This window comes from Tinamus guttatus, unplaced genomic scaffold, assembly GCF_059628265.1.
Source record: "Tinamus guttatus ecotype Peru unplaced genomic scaffold, ASM5962826v1 Tinamus_guttatus_pri_ptg000169l, whole genome shotgun sequence".
NCBI lineage: Eukaryota > Metazoa > Chordata > Aves > Tinamiformes > Tinamidae > Tinamus > Tinamus guttatus.
In genome coordinates this window covers 2936667-2952964 of record NW_028288703.1, presented here as the reverse complement: position 1 = coordinate 2952964, position 16298 = coordinate 2936667, and the positions used below count along the sequence as shown (strand labels likewise).

The following is a 16298-nucleotide window of genomic DNA, read 5'->3' as shown; positions in this document are numbered from 1 at the left end:
TGTTAGGTCCTGAAGGATCTTTTGTATATGGTATGGTGTACGCATTTGCTTTTTACTGCTCATCGTGCTACTATTAGATACGCTTTTAGTTCATATTGCTGCTTAGTCTTTTCTGGTTTTCAACGAACGAAATTAGTATTTTGTAATCCAATTTCCTTTTGAACAGTCCCCACACATGTACCACATGTTAAGTTTTCTGCAATTTTGAAATATGGATTCACTTCATTGTTAACTTGCTAAAACATATTGCAACTTGCTTTCATGATTTTAATCACTTTTGCATTTTTTTCTTCTAGACAAGAAAGTCAGCATTAGTGCAAGACTGTAATTCAGCCTGTGAAATTTGACGACTTTCTTATTGGATGTTACTGTCTTTTAGAAAAAGTGAGTGTCGTTAAAAAACACAAATATTCTCCAAAAGTGCATTGCCTTAAACTCAAATACTTTTTCTCAACAGAATATGAGCAGAGAGACTTCTCTTTGCCTGACCAAAAAAATCTTTGTGTTCACTAAATTAAGTGGAGTCTTGTGTGGAAATGTTATCTCATCAGCTACATTTGTACAATGTTTAATTTCTCATGTTTTCACTTGCTGAGCTCAAATGATAAGTTGTTTGTGATTCTTTTTCAAAATACTTGAATTGATTGTAGTGAATTCTGTCTGTTGTGGATATGCCAAATTATTCATGCATCAGTACAGAAACTGGTTATGGTTTGCCCGAATGTGTTTCTTCATCTCACTTTTTCCTCAGCTACGGCTGAGATATAGATGAGCTCTGAACTTGTCTTGCCTTTTTTGTTATTCTGTTTTGTAACTTCAAAAAAATGACCTGTGACAATCAGCTGGTATGTATTAAGTCTCATAATTATTTTTGTTTTCTCATTTCTGACATTCTTCTATTCTGTGTTTGGAAAGAATATGCATGAATTTGTGCCCTGTGGTTGCTGAACACTGGTTTCTGTGTGCAGTGCTTCAGTTAGTAGAAATGGGCCAAAAGTGACACTGTGGTTTTACGCATGGAATCTGTGATACATGAGCAGCCTCCATAGCCCGGTCACAGTCACAGACCAAAACTTAAATATGTATTTAATCTGCCAGATTTTGGGGAGTTTACAGCTGTGAATTAGCTGAATTGTGAAATATGGATTTGTGGTAGGAAAGATGTGCAGATCTTTAGTCCCATTTATTTATTTATGATTAGGAGAAATGAGCGAGTATACTGGCTGGCTTCTGGTAAATAAACTTGAGGGCTGAATTTTTTTGTCAGCTCAGTTGTCTCTGTCCTGTGACCTTAGAGTTGTTAGCAATGAGAAATGGTACAGGCCTAATTAGTGCTATCTTGAGTGCTTTGAATGTGGTGATGGGGACTCTTGCACAGATAGTGTATTGTGGCTTTCTGTGTTGGGACTAGTTATTATTTTTCTAAGAATACACCAGTACACCTTTTCTGTGCTGTTTCATGTCAGACCATGATTCTCTCCCTTCTGCCACCTCACCTGTGTAGCAAATAGTGAATTTCTTGTATTTTTTGATAATTTGGGGTTATTAGTGGGGGCAAATGACATGGTTAACATGAAAAAAGTAGAAGAGGATTTTTTCTGCTTAAATTTTATTGTGGGGAACACTCTTCTATTGCCTCAAGTGTTAAGATAGCAGATTTCTATGGTGTATGTGCTTTTGTTTAAGGATGTGATGCTTGCTTCCATGCTGTACTGAAATAGGCTCCCTAAAAGAATAGGATGTGACTTGGTGACATGGAACTGTAGGATACTAAGTTGCATTCTGATTTTTCTCACTTCCGTTCAATCTTTTTTTTTTCTTTCTCCTCTTTCTGTTCGGTTGTTCCTGTGGGAAAGAATGGTTCATCAAGTTCCAGAAAACATAAGCTTTCCAAATGAAGAAGAGAAGATCTTGCAGCTCTGGAAGAATCTTAATTGCTTCCAGGAATGCCTGAAGCAATCAAAGAACAGACCTAGGTAAGAATCTGATGAAAGTTCCAGCAATTGTTTGTAACAATTCAAGATTTTGGTGGTGTGTGTGTGTTTTGGCCTTCCTCTCAGGTTAGATAACTGCTGTTTGCTTTGTAAGTAGCAGCCTTGGCTAATGTTGCCATCATATCAGTTGCTATTTATATTTCCCTTCATAAAGTCTTAAAAAGTGTAGGAACAGTCACAACAAAACTCATTTCCTGGTTGGTGGGTTTATGAAAAAACTCGCAGTTAAGAAAGAGCAGCTCTTACCTTGGTTTGTAAATTATGGAGCAGCGAGCTGGCATTTTGAGCAGTTCAGGAGAAGTGGTATGTGTAAGTTGTAGTGTTCGGTTTGACTTTTTCGTTCTGTTAGTGGTTTGTTTTGCCTCAGCTATACCCAGTTCATGCACTTCCACTTAAGGCTAAAGTGGCCTAGTAGTGTTATGGTGAACTTCCATAAAATCTTGCCAGAACTTGCTAGCAGGAACTCTGCGGGTTGAAATATTCCTTTTATTCCCATGACACTTGTGCCAAGGTGACGCCTGTGCTGACTGATAGAGGAAGAAATTGATGTTATTCGAGCAAGATATGAGAACCGCAGGTGCACAGATGTACCTATCATTTTTGAGGATTTGATGCTTAATTTTAATTAAGAATGTTTTCCTGTACGTTAGGTTTAACTTCTATGATGGCCCACCATTTGCTACCGGGCTTCCACACTACGGACATATTCTTGCAGGAACTGTTAAAGACATAGTAACCAGATTCGCCCATCAGAGTGGTTTTCATGTCGACAGAAGATTTGGATGGGATTGCCATGGTTTACCTGTGGTATGTGAAAAAATTGACCTACAAATATTTCTGTTGCTTCCTCTTTCCATTTTGTTATGTACTCATCAGTCATGTTTCTCTTCTTACATGTGCATTCTCTGCTGAAAGGAAAATTGCAAGTTCTTCACCCACTATGTTGCTCTTTGTATGTAGTGATTTCAGATGCTTCCTCCTGATCATGTGCCCTACTCACTTACTCTATCCACTACTTTAACTGTTTCATCAAAATGTGTTTCAAGTAGTGGGTGTTCAGTTTGTTTGATAGTATACCAGGATTTTCCTTTGAAACCTCTCCTTATTTCAGGTGCAATGCTCGTAAAATTTCAAAAGGGTTAAGGAGGCCATTTGGCTTTGATGTGAGAATGCAGAGAGATGCAAAGAAACTATCTGGAGAAATACTGGAAGTTTTTGATGTTGTTGTTGTTGTTGGTTTTTAATGCTCTCAGGAGTATGAAATCGACAAAACCTTAGGCATCAAGGGACCGGAGGATGTGGCGAAGATGGGGATTGCTGAATACAATGCCCAGTGCAGAGGAATTGTGATGAGATACTCTAAAGAGTGGGAGGTAAGTAAAATGGCTGTATATGTATCTGGAGGAACCCACAGCAGAACTTAATCTTTTGATGGTGAATAGATTTTGTTTGTGTGTTTATGTGTATGTTTCCATGCATTTTGGATTACTAATTAAAATATGAATACTGGCTACTAATAGTGGGCAAGCCAGCACTGTGAAATACCAGGTACTAAAAGCATAGTAAATTAAAGTTAGCAGGTACAGAAAGCAAAATATTAACCAAAAGTTTAACCTTTTAAAACATTTTTAAAGCAAAGAAAAAATCTCTTAATTCTCAAAAAGCAAGTAATTGCTTTGAAATAGGTTTCAGAGTATAAATGAAATTTGTTTCAGTATCTGGTTTGTGACTTGGCAGTAATAAATTCAAATATTTTGGGATTGTGTTAGGAGGGAGTTCTGGCATTCCTTTTGGCAGTGGTGTCTGTTTTCTGTCTGGAGTGACTAACATGTGTGCATGTTTCTTGAATGCATGAGACTTCTTAATTCTGAGACCAAATGGAATAACCTAAGTTCTTAACTGCTACTAGTGATTAGTACAGCTATTGAGATCTTAATAGTAGAATACCAGAGTGACTGAAAGGATAGGAGCACAACTGATGCATCTCAGGAGCTCGGCAACTGTGTGAGAATATTGAGACAGAAGAACTCGCTTGTTTCGTTCTCAGTTTAGTAGTTTGACTGTCTAGTTGCTCTATGTGTAACTATATCAGGACAGGTGCCTCCAGGCTTGGTTATTTGCAGAGCTGACAGTTCCTATAGTTGGAAAATTAGCAAGAGAGTACCACTTGTCCAAGGGAATTGCATAGCTAACTCATTAGTTTTCATATTCAGTGCCAATGGGCATAAATATAAGCTATCCTTGGATAGGGACAAACACCTGTCAGTTCAGTTCATATCTCTGAGAAGTCAAACAAGGTAGTTTGCCCTGAAATAACTTTCATACATTGTCGTAATGTACCAAATTCTCCCAGTATTTCTTTGTCTTCAGCTTTGATTGTGTTCTGATATAAACCAGATTAGCTTTCCAAGTGAGTTTTAGCCGAGTTGGTATGCTGTTCTGTGCTCTGGATTTTGACTGTCTTTGACCAGTAGGTTTAAAAATAGAAAATAAGGCCACAGCAATCACAAGCAAATTTCAGGCTGTTGAACTTCAGCTGAACTCTAAGAAATTGTCTTTGCTCCGCCATTTCTATTTAGTAGTGTTGTACACATTTATGTGATCTACATTTTATTGTATGTTCGTGACTTCCTTTGCTTATTTTTGTCTGCTTAAAGATGCTAGTTTAAACTCTTGTCAGGCTTAAATATAGATCCATTTCAGTGATGTGGTGCAAACACTGTTCTCTTTAACTCAAGCTGTTGTTGTAGGATAAATATTGGAAATGCACCGTGATTTTTTTATATTAGGATGTCTTTCAAGTCACTTTATTTGTTTCTTAACAGTTCAATGTTACCAGGTTAGGACGCTGGATTGACTTTGAAAATGACTATAAAACTCTTTATCCTGAGTTCATGGAATCTGTGTGGTAAGTTAACTTAAATACATTGCATATGCTTTATCAATTTAGTTGAAAATGTTAAATGTTAAAAATATTTCAGTTATTGCCAACATATATTGATCCTGCATCACTAGAATTATTTTAGAGTGTGCCTAATTAAGTGTTTTGTCCACTGTTTATTGAAAGGTGATGTGAAATAATAGGGAAATAGCAGGATGTTTTGTTTTGATTTAGAAAAATATGGGCAAACGTGTCTTATTCTACCCTGAAGTCTTACTATTCTGTGTCAACTTAAAAACAGTTCTGCTCATCTCATAATACTTTATTTGCTCTCTTTAAGAAATGATGTTACATTTCTACCTTCTTGTTGCTCTTAGCACTCTTATCCTGGCTGCCCAAGAAATCAAATTATCTAGGCTATCATCACACTGAAAATCTCCCCCTGTTCCTAAAGCTACATAAAGTTTATATCCATTAGAAGTGTTTATTTTGATGGTGATCTGGGGTATTTCTCTTAGAATTTCCTTATTTTTCTATTTTTGAATACCTTTTCTTATTCTTTTAATTTAAATTTAAGCTGCAACATTTTAACGTCCAGGTAAGTAAGAAGACAAAACTGCAAATTAACTTCTTCAGTGACTGTAATCTGGTGACTGTATTGAACTGTCTAACATCTTTCTTGTATATTGATGATGTTTCTAGCAGTGGCTATCATATTATCATGTTTTTTAGCCTTGAAATAGTTTAGGCTTCAGACATCAGAAATATATTAATATTGTCCTGTTCTGCAGCTATTGTACAAGTCAAGGCTGCTAGAGAACTTTTTTTAATGTTTTATAATGGAGTTTGTTGAAAATGGCGGCTTTTGCGGTATTTTGGCTCTGTGCAACATGGTGACTGACTAAACTATAATGCAAGTTTGGTCTGGTAAATCTTGACTGAGAACAAAACTTCATTCTGTTATGGATCAAAAGCCACAGCATTTTGGCAGTTTCTCTTCAGGAGAGCATTGGTGCTTAGTGCCTGTAGTACTGAAGTATTCATGTGCAGTATTAAGCAGCAATACGTGATGGGTATCGTGGGTTCTGCCTGTTTTTAAAACACTTGGGGTTGATCTTTTAAGTTTTAATGATGTAGAACTTGGATATCTGCTCATCATCTAAATGATTTTTACAGTGGTCTCTACCTATGGCTGCTTGTCTGCAGTTCTGAGGCCAGCTGAGAGCTGCATCTGGAGGCCGTGGGGCACCCTGCTGCGTTGTGCTGAGGGTGGAAGCAGAGCCGAGGGGTTTGCTCCCTGTGCCCAGCGGCAGCCCCCGTTTGCGTAGCTTCTCGGCACCATCTAGTGTCCAGTGCACCAGCTGCATTCCCAACATGGAGGAATTTTTAACTTAGTGCAAAGCTTGGGGTGCCTGATCTTCAGCAAATGTCAGCAAGTCTTCACGACAGTGCAGACACGCTTCACTTCCAGATTCTCTTCTCTGGTGTTTTCCTAACCTTATCTTGAGTTTTGTAATTAGTAACAGTAGTAATCAAGTTTGCAATTCGTTTTTTAAGCCCCTCATGTGAGTTAAAGAATTATTTTCTGATATTAGGAAGGATTTTCATTTTCTTGAAAGTTAGGAGTTTGCAGACCCTGAGCAAATTCTTAAATATTGAGCCACTCTGAAGAGTGCCAAATCTAAAATCACTCGATACCCTAAGAGTAGAGAATTAAGAACTTTGGAAGCTTTAAAATTAAATCCTCCTCTTTGAAGTGAATATACACATGTGAAGAGGGCAGCCTGATTTAGCATCTAATAGAGGATGCTACTCTAGCATCTTTTTGGTATCCTTTGGAAACAGAAACACCCTAGGAGTTTTATTAATATCCTTGTGGTGTTCACATTATGCCAATGTGATTTGGGTCACTTTACAGAAAAGAAAAATTAGAAATTAAACTTTTTTCTATTTATCAATATAAATAGCGAGAAAGGGCTTTTGTGGTTTTATTATTTATCTTTTCAGAAAGACTTGCAGTTTATGTTTGGCTTACAAGCTCAGAATCTTTTTTTTTTTTTTTTTTTTTTTTTCCCCCCCCGGAAATTTTCAAAGCTTTCCAAGCATAGAAATTTCAGCAGGTTTTAGGAGGCCATTTTCCAAAGTCTCATATGTTGAACTGTTACACTAAGCAAGATATCCATCTATAGACAGTCAAGTGACTCTTACTGCTAGAAATAGGTTAATATTTGGCAATTGCTTTGTTTTTTAGGTGGGCAATGCTGCTAGCAGAAAGGTCTTTGAGAGTTGTTCTCCGTACCCCTCTGGTGCTGTGCAGGAACTTATCTCGGATGTCTGCCCCCTGGCCCTCCTCCTTTTTTATTTTTCCTAATGAACCAGTTTCTCTGAAGCGGGCTTCTTTTGACTTGATTATAATTCTCATTATTATGTTGCAGTGGTTTCCTGAAGGCAGCAGTTACGATGATAAAATACAAATGGGTAGTAATTATAAAATGCAAGGAGAGCTCAGAAGTGTTTTGAAAGCTTATCTGTTTGCTCAGCAGTGGGAAAAACTGGGAGTTCTTGCTTTGAAGTAGGGTGGAATTACCACAAGAGGGAGATGCTGGCTTGGAATTTTATCTTGGTAGCTCCATCTAGTGGTTCCCTTTTCTGAAATTTGCAGTTATATTTATAGCCAAATATTCACTGTTTCATTGAGTAGTTTCCTTCTACACTGACAGTAGGCAGTGTTCTTTAGAAAGCCGAGACACTGGAGCTTTCTTGTCTAAAGATATTTTAATTAATGGTCTTTGAAAAAAGTTGAACAACTTCACTGTGGATGCCATCAGTGTTATGGTCTGTGTTCTTATATTGAGTTGGTAAGTGTACATTTAAAATATCTTTTTATTAACTTTCATTAGTCTGCTGACATGGATATGCTGAAAGTTGATGAAGTCATATTCACTAATCATTGTTTTATTTTTTCAATAAAATATGGATTTATATCTATGTAGATTTAAGTGAATATAGTCCCTGTTGTAATAACTGAGATACAATCATTGCTATGTTTTGAGTTTGGGTTGGGGTCAGGCAACCACAGCTTGGCAGCAGTCACACTTAGTACTTCATCAGTGGTACCTCTAGCTTCTGCCTGCAAAATAAGCCACCTTCATTAGAGTGCACAGCTCTGCAAGGCCTCTGGGTTTGGCCTCTCTGTGCAGAACTTGCTGCTGCTGGGGCCTCTTGCACTTTATCCCTCTGAGACCGGTCTCTGATTATGTAACTTTCTCAAGTCAGTGACTGCTCCTAGGAAATTTTGGATTTAATCAAAGGTCCATTGATGAGCTTCAGTAGACTGAATGTCTGCATTTTTGCCAGCTGTCTGATCTACAGCCATTCCAATTAAGATACTGTGTGACTTTCCATGACAGCAGCCAGTGCTTATCTTCTGCTGTTGCGTCTCAGGCTGCAGATAGATATCAGTGTAATGGTCTGCTTTCATTTCGTGCCTTGAAGATTAGGCGTTCAAAAGTAAAAGACAAGACACTCAAGTATAGGCCTGGCTCTCAAGCACAAAATGACAGCCTGCAGAAAAGTGCTGCTTGCCAGGATGGGGTTGTTTGCCTACCAATGAGCTGCTCATCTGGAAGGGGACACAGAAAAGCAAACAGGATGGTTTAAAACCATATTTGGAGTAAAAAAGGGTTTTAACACAAGTGGTATTTAACAATTTGCCTATGCATTTTGAAATGACCAGACTCTGCAGAACATGAAATTCAGTCAACTTTTGGTATGGTTATTTAAGGCTTATTTCTCCCACCTTTTTCTTCAGGGTAGCCAACCTGGGTTCTATAGTACTGACAGTACAAGTCTGATTGATTGCCTTTGGTGAAAGGTCACAATGTGGTGGTAGATGATGTTTTAGCAGGTCATCAGATGACCATGTGATGGGCAAACCCCAACATTTCTCTGTATCTGACTGCTGCAGTGTTTGCTGCGTAAACTACATTTCACTTTATGCTACTGTTCACTGTGAACATCTGTCATACTGTAATATAATACACTGTGCTGATAATTTCAAGGAGAGATTAGGATTCAAAGATAGTACATGCTGTGCTGAAGATTGCGTAAATAGAATTAAAGCTTGATGCAAGAATCTGATCTTGGATGAGAACTGAGTCCGGATTCTTGTTTTGCGTGCTTAGCTGTGCCCTCTTGTGCAGAAATGCTCTTCAGATTGAGGCATGGGTATGCCCTGAGTCGAGTGCAAGTATCTCTAGTCCGTCCCTTTCCCTTTTTAGCACTGGTTGCTGGAACTTGTCCTCCAGGTAGTGTGATAAGTAAGCACCTGTATCTCTATATATTTCTGTCTTTTCTTTAAATTATGGCTAACTTTAGCCTTGTTATTTAAATTAAAGATTTTCTTTTTCCTTGTACCTAAACAATTTGAGGATTGATCAGCAATATTGATTTGTTTCACCTACATATTGTTCTGTGCTGTTCAGTTAGTGCATGGAAAATCAAACTGCAGAATCCCCTAATGCTAAAAATTAACGAGAAAAGTGATCACATTCATTTTATAAGAACCGCGCTAAAAATGAACACTAGTGTAAGATTGTTATTCTCTGTATGTGCTGATTATTTGAATGTTTTCCCTCTTGACTTACAGATGTTGTCCTTACTTGATCATTGATAGCTTAAAAACAAACAATACAGAACAGGTCCTTGCTTTGCAATTGGTTTATTGAGTTTGAAACCCCAAGTGCTATTCTGTGTTCCTGTTTACTTCCAGGTGGGTTTTCAAGCAGCTATATGACAAAGGCCTGGTGTACAGAGGGGTTAAAGTCATGCCTTTTTCAACTGCATGCAACACTCCACTATCAAACTTCGAGTCTCATCAGAATTACAAGGTACGTCAGTGTACACATGCATTATGCTTAACAGATTCCTCTACTTTCTTGTATTTGGGTTTGGAAGACTCTCCTACTTTGTGCTTGGTAGAAGCATCGTTGTACACTCCAAGCTGACAGGAAAAATTTAGATAAATCAGCTACTTTTTATTATGTTTTGCTGTTTGTTTGCATCAGTTCATCTCACCCTCCTTCCCCGTTCTTTTTGATCATTAGTTACAGATGTATAATTATAGTTTGCTTTATTCTAGTTAATTGCTCTTGTTTCTTCTCTAGGCTCCTAAGAGGAGCATTGCACTGTTGGTTTTCATGGTAAATATCTATTAAGAGAGCTGCAGTTGTCCATTTTTGTGCGGATCTGCACAAACGTGATCTTCAACAAAGTTGAAGTTTCTTGTGAGGGGATAACCAGGCGTTGTTCAAGGTTGTGTTTGGTTGTAGCAAAGTGGTGTAGTAATAGCTCTTCTAAGAATCACTGATTTCAGTTGTAAATATTTTAGGTAAGACGTTTCCTAAAGACTATAAGTATAAAGATAGAATAGCATGAATTATAAGATGATCTCCAAATAATGAACAACTGGATGCAGCTTCTCATTTGCAGCAGAGTTGTGTTAAAACTTGAGAAGGCAGATCTTGTGCCTCAATCTTCCAAAATTTGCGTTAGTGGACAGAAGGTTTGTATCCTTTCCAGTCCCTATTCAGTCCTCTATGTTGTAAATCTTCTGCTTTTGTTATGGCAGAAAGTTAGCACAAATTGCACATCTGGTCCTTTTCATGTTGTGCTTACAAAGGTTAATATGTTAAAACTGGTATTTTTAAAAATAAATATTTAAATAGACTTGTAATAGAATGCAGTCCACAGATACAGAGCTTTTTATATTGCTGACAGATACTTGACTGAAAAATAAACAGTGTTTTTGTGATTTAGAAAAGTGGGACAAAGATATCTTGATGCTCGTGACCCCTTTGAAAAGGCACAGCTGAAATAACTCCTTGGCTTGTATTTATTAACTGGCACTTCATATAGACTCAAACTACTGAACTTTCTTTAAACCAAAAAGGTTGCTTTTTTATGCATCTTTTTTCATGAAATAAAGCTCTCTTCCCCTTTTAAATCTTTTATAAAATATTTTGATACTATTTCTTATTTTAGAACTGGTAGAGATATTTACTCTTGTAGCATTTGATGCAGAAGTTGTCTTTTTGTTTTTCAGAGGTGGTATTTTGGAGAAGAGATATAAGGGTTTGTGAGCTAATAACATTTATTCTTGGCAAGGCCAGTTATGAGCGTAAGGGAGCTGTTAGTTTTCTAGATGTAAAAAGCAGGCTTTGACTTTTGTTTGCTGATCATATGGGGAATAAGACACATTAAAGGAGCATGATAAGAAACTGAATTAGATGTCTAAAGTTGAGAAATCTGTGCCACATCTTATTACTGAAGAGATATAGTCTTCAAATTGAGGCAAGTGTAACTGTGTGAGCAGATAACTTGAACAGCTATGTTGTTTGGTGGTCCAGAGGTGTTAATTTTTATGATTTTCCAGATTTTTTTTTTTTCTCTACCTGGTCAAGTTAGTGCTTCAGAAAATGAAGCACTGTCGTGTAGTAACTGGTAGAGACAGAATTGCAGTGATGGGTTAATCTTCCCTTGGCATTGAGCACAGTTCAAGAGTTATGTAATATTTATGTTTTTACTGTTGACTGCACCAGATGTTCACAGAATATTCCCTCTGGAACAGCCCTTAGCTCAGACATAAATAGCTGCTTGTTCCATGATGCAATTAACTGTTGCATGATGCTGGACCGAAACCAAAGCGCCTTGTACTATGAAATGCCAAGGTAACCTATTTGGGTGTTCAGCCTTTATGTATGAGAGAGTCATTTTTGTTAGGTGTAAAAAATTCTTAATTTAGGTGAAAAATTCTTAATTTGGAGCTTCCACATTTGCAGAACTAGATTTCCTTTCTGAATCTGTTTTTTATAGTATTTGAAAAGACTGAATAGGGTTGTACTTGCTTAAAGGAGTTCTTTTAGGCGTGTTCAGAGGTAAGATTTTACAGGGTAGCTAATGAAGATCTCCTTCCCAGATCCTTTGCTGTTTTAAGTACTGATATACTCTAATTACCCAGACCTCCTATTTTTTGTCGTTAACTATTGTTTCTTACTAAAGGATTGCACTAACAATATTTTTTTATGAACAGAATGCATCTTTAAGGGACAGCTATTCTTCCTCCTCCCTGGAGGAAAGACAGGAAAAAGCTTTGTGCAGCAGTAGCTGAGGAATTGCTGCTGATCTCTTGTCAGTTTAGGTTATTTTCACTTTTTAGAATGGGGTTAATAAGAGATACCTGAGGGAACTGGCACCCATTTCTCTGGTTTTGGGCATCTAATTCCCCAAAATTTCATCCTTAATCCTAACTTTCTAAAAATAAACTGTGGCCCTGTCAGACCGACAGCTTGCACTGGTATCATGTATGACAGTAACTCAATGAGAGAGCACAAATCAAAGAAATATTAATACACACAGCAAACTCCTGGGCTCTTTTCTGGTTTGTTTCCTTTGACTTTGTTCTGTCTAATTTAAGGATGTTCAAGATCCTTCTGTGATTGTGAGCTTCCCACTGGATGAAGATGAAAGTGCATCTCTAGTTGCTTGGACCACAACTCCTTGGACTTTACCTAGTAATCTGGCCCTTTGTGTTAATCCAGAATTACAATATATAAAATTGAGAGGCAAGTGTTAACATAAGGTGAAATATAATGAATGCTTTTTATTATGGTACCTGTGTTGATGTGCTTTTGTTCTTTTATTTGATAGATTGTTTTATGCTAAGTGTCCAGGATTTTGCTGGGGTTGGATTAAGTATTATTCTACAGGATGAGATCCTCGCTGTACTGCAGCTTTTTCCCCCCCCCCCTTTTTTTTTTTTTTTTTTTTTTAACCTGTGTTACCTGCATTTAAGAATTGTTGCATAATATAATGAGCAAGAGCAGCTCTTGTAACTGCTTTTTGAGACACGCTTCTCTGTCTGCAAAATAATGTGACTTTAGCTGCCCATGACTTTTTTGCGGGGGAAGGAAAGGCTCAAGACCCACGAGCAGGTAAGTGCTGTGTGGCAGTTTGGTTAAGTAACTGAGCAGCTTTATGCTCTTGACACAGTGTTTCATGTCTGTCTCCAGCTGACAAAATGTATTTATTCACACCGTAGTGTAAGTCCCAAATAATTCCAAAGTGATTTCCAGTGCAAGAGTACATGTGCCCAAATATGTCAATAGCACTGTAAGTGATGCAGCAAGGTGAGCTCTCATGAGTCTCCAGCTGAAGAAATGTATATAGCCACATGGGGTGCCTAAAAAAAAAAAAAAAAAAAAAAAAAAAAAGACTTTTTCTTTTATTACTGTTTAAAATAGTTTTCCAGGGTTTGCACACCCAGTCTTTTAATTGGCAAAGGAATATATTATGATGTCTTCATTTTCACTTGGGAGGCACACACACGCACACATATGTCTGTATTTAGTTAAATATATATATATAAAGAAATAGGAATTTGGAAAAAAAATACTTCCTGCATTGTTATTGTTATTTTCATGTTCTTCCAAACTCCTGACCTGCTCTGTCTTTGTACTATAAGTAAGTAAAAATGGAGATTCAAGTTAACTACAGCATTTACTTTAGATTTGAGGGGGAAAAAAAAAAAGAGCTGTTGAGGAGTTTGAGTTTTTCTTTTTCCTTTATTCTGAGATTGACTGGTGACCAAAGGAAAATGGAAGTTAGGGTGCCTCTAAGCATTCATAGAGTTTATATATGAAATGATTTAAGGGGTGTTACCTTGATGTAACTGTTCTTAGATTCCTAGAATATGGTGCATGTAAACTAGTTACTGCTTGAGCAGATTTTGTGCTTACTGGTTTGTTGCATGAGGTTTGCTTAACCCATCCGTAGAATTCTCTTCCCTGTTTTAATAATTTGTTTAATGTTCTCAAAATGCCACTAGCATTCTTCAAAACTGCTCATTTTTGTCATGACAATATATTTTAGCTCCACTATTTATAGGAGGAAATAAGAGCATAGTGTCTTGGTAGCCAACTGGTGGTCTGTGATAATGAGCAAATGCAAATATGAAGCTGATGTGAGGAAGGTTGTCATTAGGTAGCCCGTACACAAACGTGCTCATAAGAGATCCTGAAATTGATAGAGTAGGGTCTGAATACTATTCGTGGTTGAAGTGAAGAGATGAGGGAGGTAGAAAAAGGCTTTTCTTTCTAACATGTTACTTTTGTTTTGTACTAATTTCTCTTAAAAAAGAGAGCCAACCATAAAAAAGAAGGAAATATTATATCACGGGGAACAAAAGGGAGGGCAGGCATTAAAACAGGTGTCAACTTAGTTAATTTATGTGATAACTATCCATTTTATTATAACTTTTTGAATTGTTTTCTTATTTGATTATTCTGGGTGAAACTTCTGAATTGCTTTTCTTTGGATACACGTTAGTAGTCAAAATAAGGCAGTTATGGCATTTGAACATTAAAAAAATGCTGAATATCAAGGCACTGGATTTGATCCTATGGTATCTGTTTGCACTTAACTTTTGTATACTGTTTATATAGAATGCCCGTAGGATTTTTGTGGGGGAAGAAATCCCAGGTAAATAAATTCTCATTTATCAGCAGGATTATTCTGAGTAGTGTTATAGCTAATGTGATATCATCTTGCATGAATTGAAAAGTGCAGTGGTGCAAATTGGGGTATTAAATTTAGATTTAGGCAACTTTGTTTTATTTATATTTTAGATAACGCCACAGGAAAGATCTACATATTGATGGAAGCCAGGCTGATAGCCCTGTACAAATCTGACACTGAATATGAGGTACTTGACAGGCAAGTACATAAATTACTGTACATCTGTTAACTTCCTGTATTTCTATCCATCAGAAATGAAATGTTTTTAGAAGGTGCGTTTTGCAGTTACGTGAAGATGACTTTCCATGTATGGTGATTCTTTTTGTTTATGTCTTCCAAAAATCTGTAAAAAGAATTGAAACTTACGATCTTTGATAAAACAAAGCTTCAGATAAAGCATAAGGTGTGTGTGGCATATTGTTGTTGTTCAGAAAATGTTGAAAAGGTCTGAAAACTAGACATGTTATTCCAAATGTAGAATGTTTTCTGAGCATTTTCAAAGCATTTAGGAGGAAATAGGAAAGAAAAACAAAACATCGTCTCCAGCAAGCAGATGTGGTTTCTCTGTTTGACTACCCAGTTTAACTAGCTAGTTGCATTTATTGCTTCTTGAAGACTGCTTATTCATCTTTGCTCAGTGGAAAATAATGAAATACTTAATTTCAGATTGGATAGCTGCTATGTGTTAAATGTATACCTCTTTTTACCAAGCAGTTTGAAGCTTCATAACTTCAGAAACTTAAACAGAGATATAGCCTGTCTGACACTCTTTAGGTGTTCTGTATGTCCAAGTGCTTTAATCTTCCGTTTAAAAGAAACATGACACTGACACACAACATCCCCCACCAGCAACCTAGTTAGAACACAACTTAAGAAGGGCCAACCTCCATATCTTCATTTTTATTCTCAGAATGGTTAGGCATATGTGACACCCCAGTCGTCTGTGGAGAGTTTAGATTCCTAGTTTCAGGACAAGAAATGACCCAAGCTTTAGATGCCGTAATACCCAATGTCACGATCCTTTGTGCTGAATTCTTTTGAACATACCGAGCTATAAGAAATAGCTCCACTGGAAATTACATTTTTTAAATCCTCAAGCTCCTAGTTCAACTTTACCACAAATATATTTTATTAATGCTTTGTGTATGTATTTAATTTAAAATGGTTGCTTGATTGAAAGACATGATACACCCATTGGCTGTTACTAGAGATGCATTAGCATGTTAGGTTTTTCATCTTACTTTTGAGTTCTGAGGTATAAAAATGGACAAAACCACTTTAGAAAATACTCTTTTAACCTGATGAAGTAAAATGCTGTTACAGAGGGGGAAAAGGAGAATAGGAAAAACAGTGTTCTAAACTAAGCAGTTGGCCAGTTGTTAATTTGTGTGTCCTTCTCTTTAGGTTTCCTGGCATTGCTCTTAAAGGCAAGAAATATAAACCACTCTTTGAATATTTTATTAAGGTAAGTTAATTCAGTTTGGTGTTTAGACATAGGATACAAATACAGAAGTAGAACCAACTCTGTATTTCTTGTTACGTGTGCGTGTATATATGTGTGTATATGTGATAACACACATGCACATATATAGTGTATATACTATATATATTCTATGTATACATATATACTATACTACTATCCATATATATTATACATATATATGTGTAGTGTGTGTATATATCTTAAATCATGTTTCTAATAACAAATCTTATGCTGTGTTAAGGTAGCTTTTAACTCATAGTGAAAGGTTAAACAGATGGTTGGCTGTGTGGGGGTTTTGTTTGTTTGTTTCTGTCTGTCTGCCTTTCTCTTAGATGTATCCAGAGTAAGAATTCAATGATGAACACTG

The 16298-nt window shown here is 36.9% G+C and overlaps 1 protein-coding gene and 1 non-coding gene across 2 annotated transcripts in view; both read left to right on the top strand.

Moving 5' to 3' along the window:
• The first annotated feature begins 300 nt into the window (after positions 1-300).
• Positions 301-16298, top strand: part of IARS1 (isoleucyl-tRNA synthetase 1) — a 75387-nt gene continuing 59389 nt past the window's right edge. The window contains exons 1-9 of the mRNA XM_010217312.2: positions 301-384; positions 1857-1976; positions 2645-2801; positions 3248-3367; positions 4820-4902; positions 9647-9764; positions 12350-12497; positions 14559-14646; positions 15853-15913. Coding sequence (XP_010215614.2) covers positions 1858-1976; positions 2645-2801; positions 3248-3367; positions 4820-4902; positions 9647-9764; positions 12350-12497; positions 14559-14646; positions 15853-15913 — 894 coding nt within the window. The 5' untranslated portion in view covers positions 301-384; position 1857. The remainder of the gene's footprint in view (positions 385-1856; positions 1977-2644; positions 2802-3247; positions 3368-4819; positions 4903-9646; positions 9765-12349; positions 12498-14558; positions 14647-15852; positions 15914-16298) is intronic.
• LOC148594989 (small nucleolar RNA SNORA84) lies at positions 933-1068 on the top strand. The gene has a single exon (XR_015913277.1). It is a non-coding gene; the product is annotated as a small nucleolar RNA SNORA84 (small nucleolar RNA).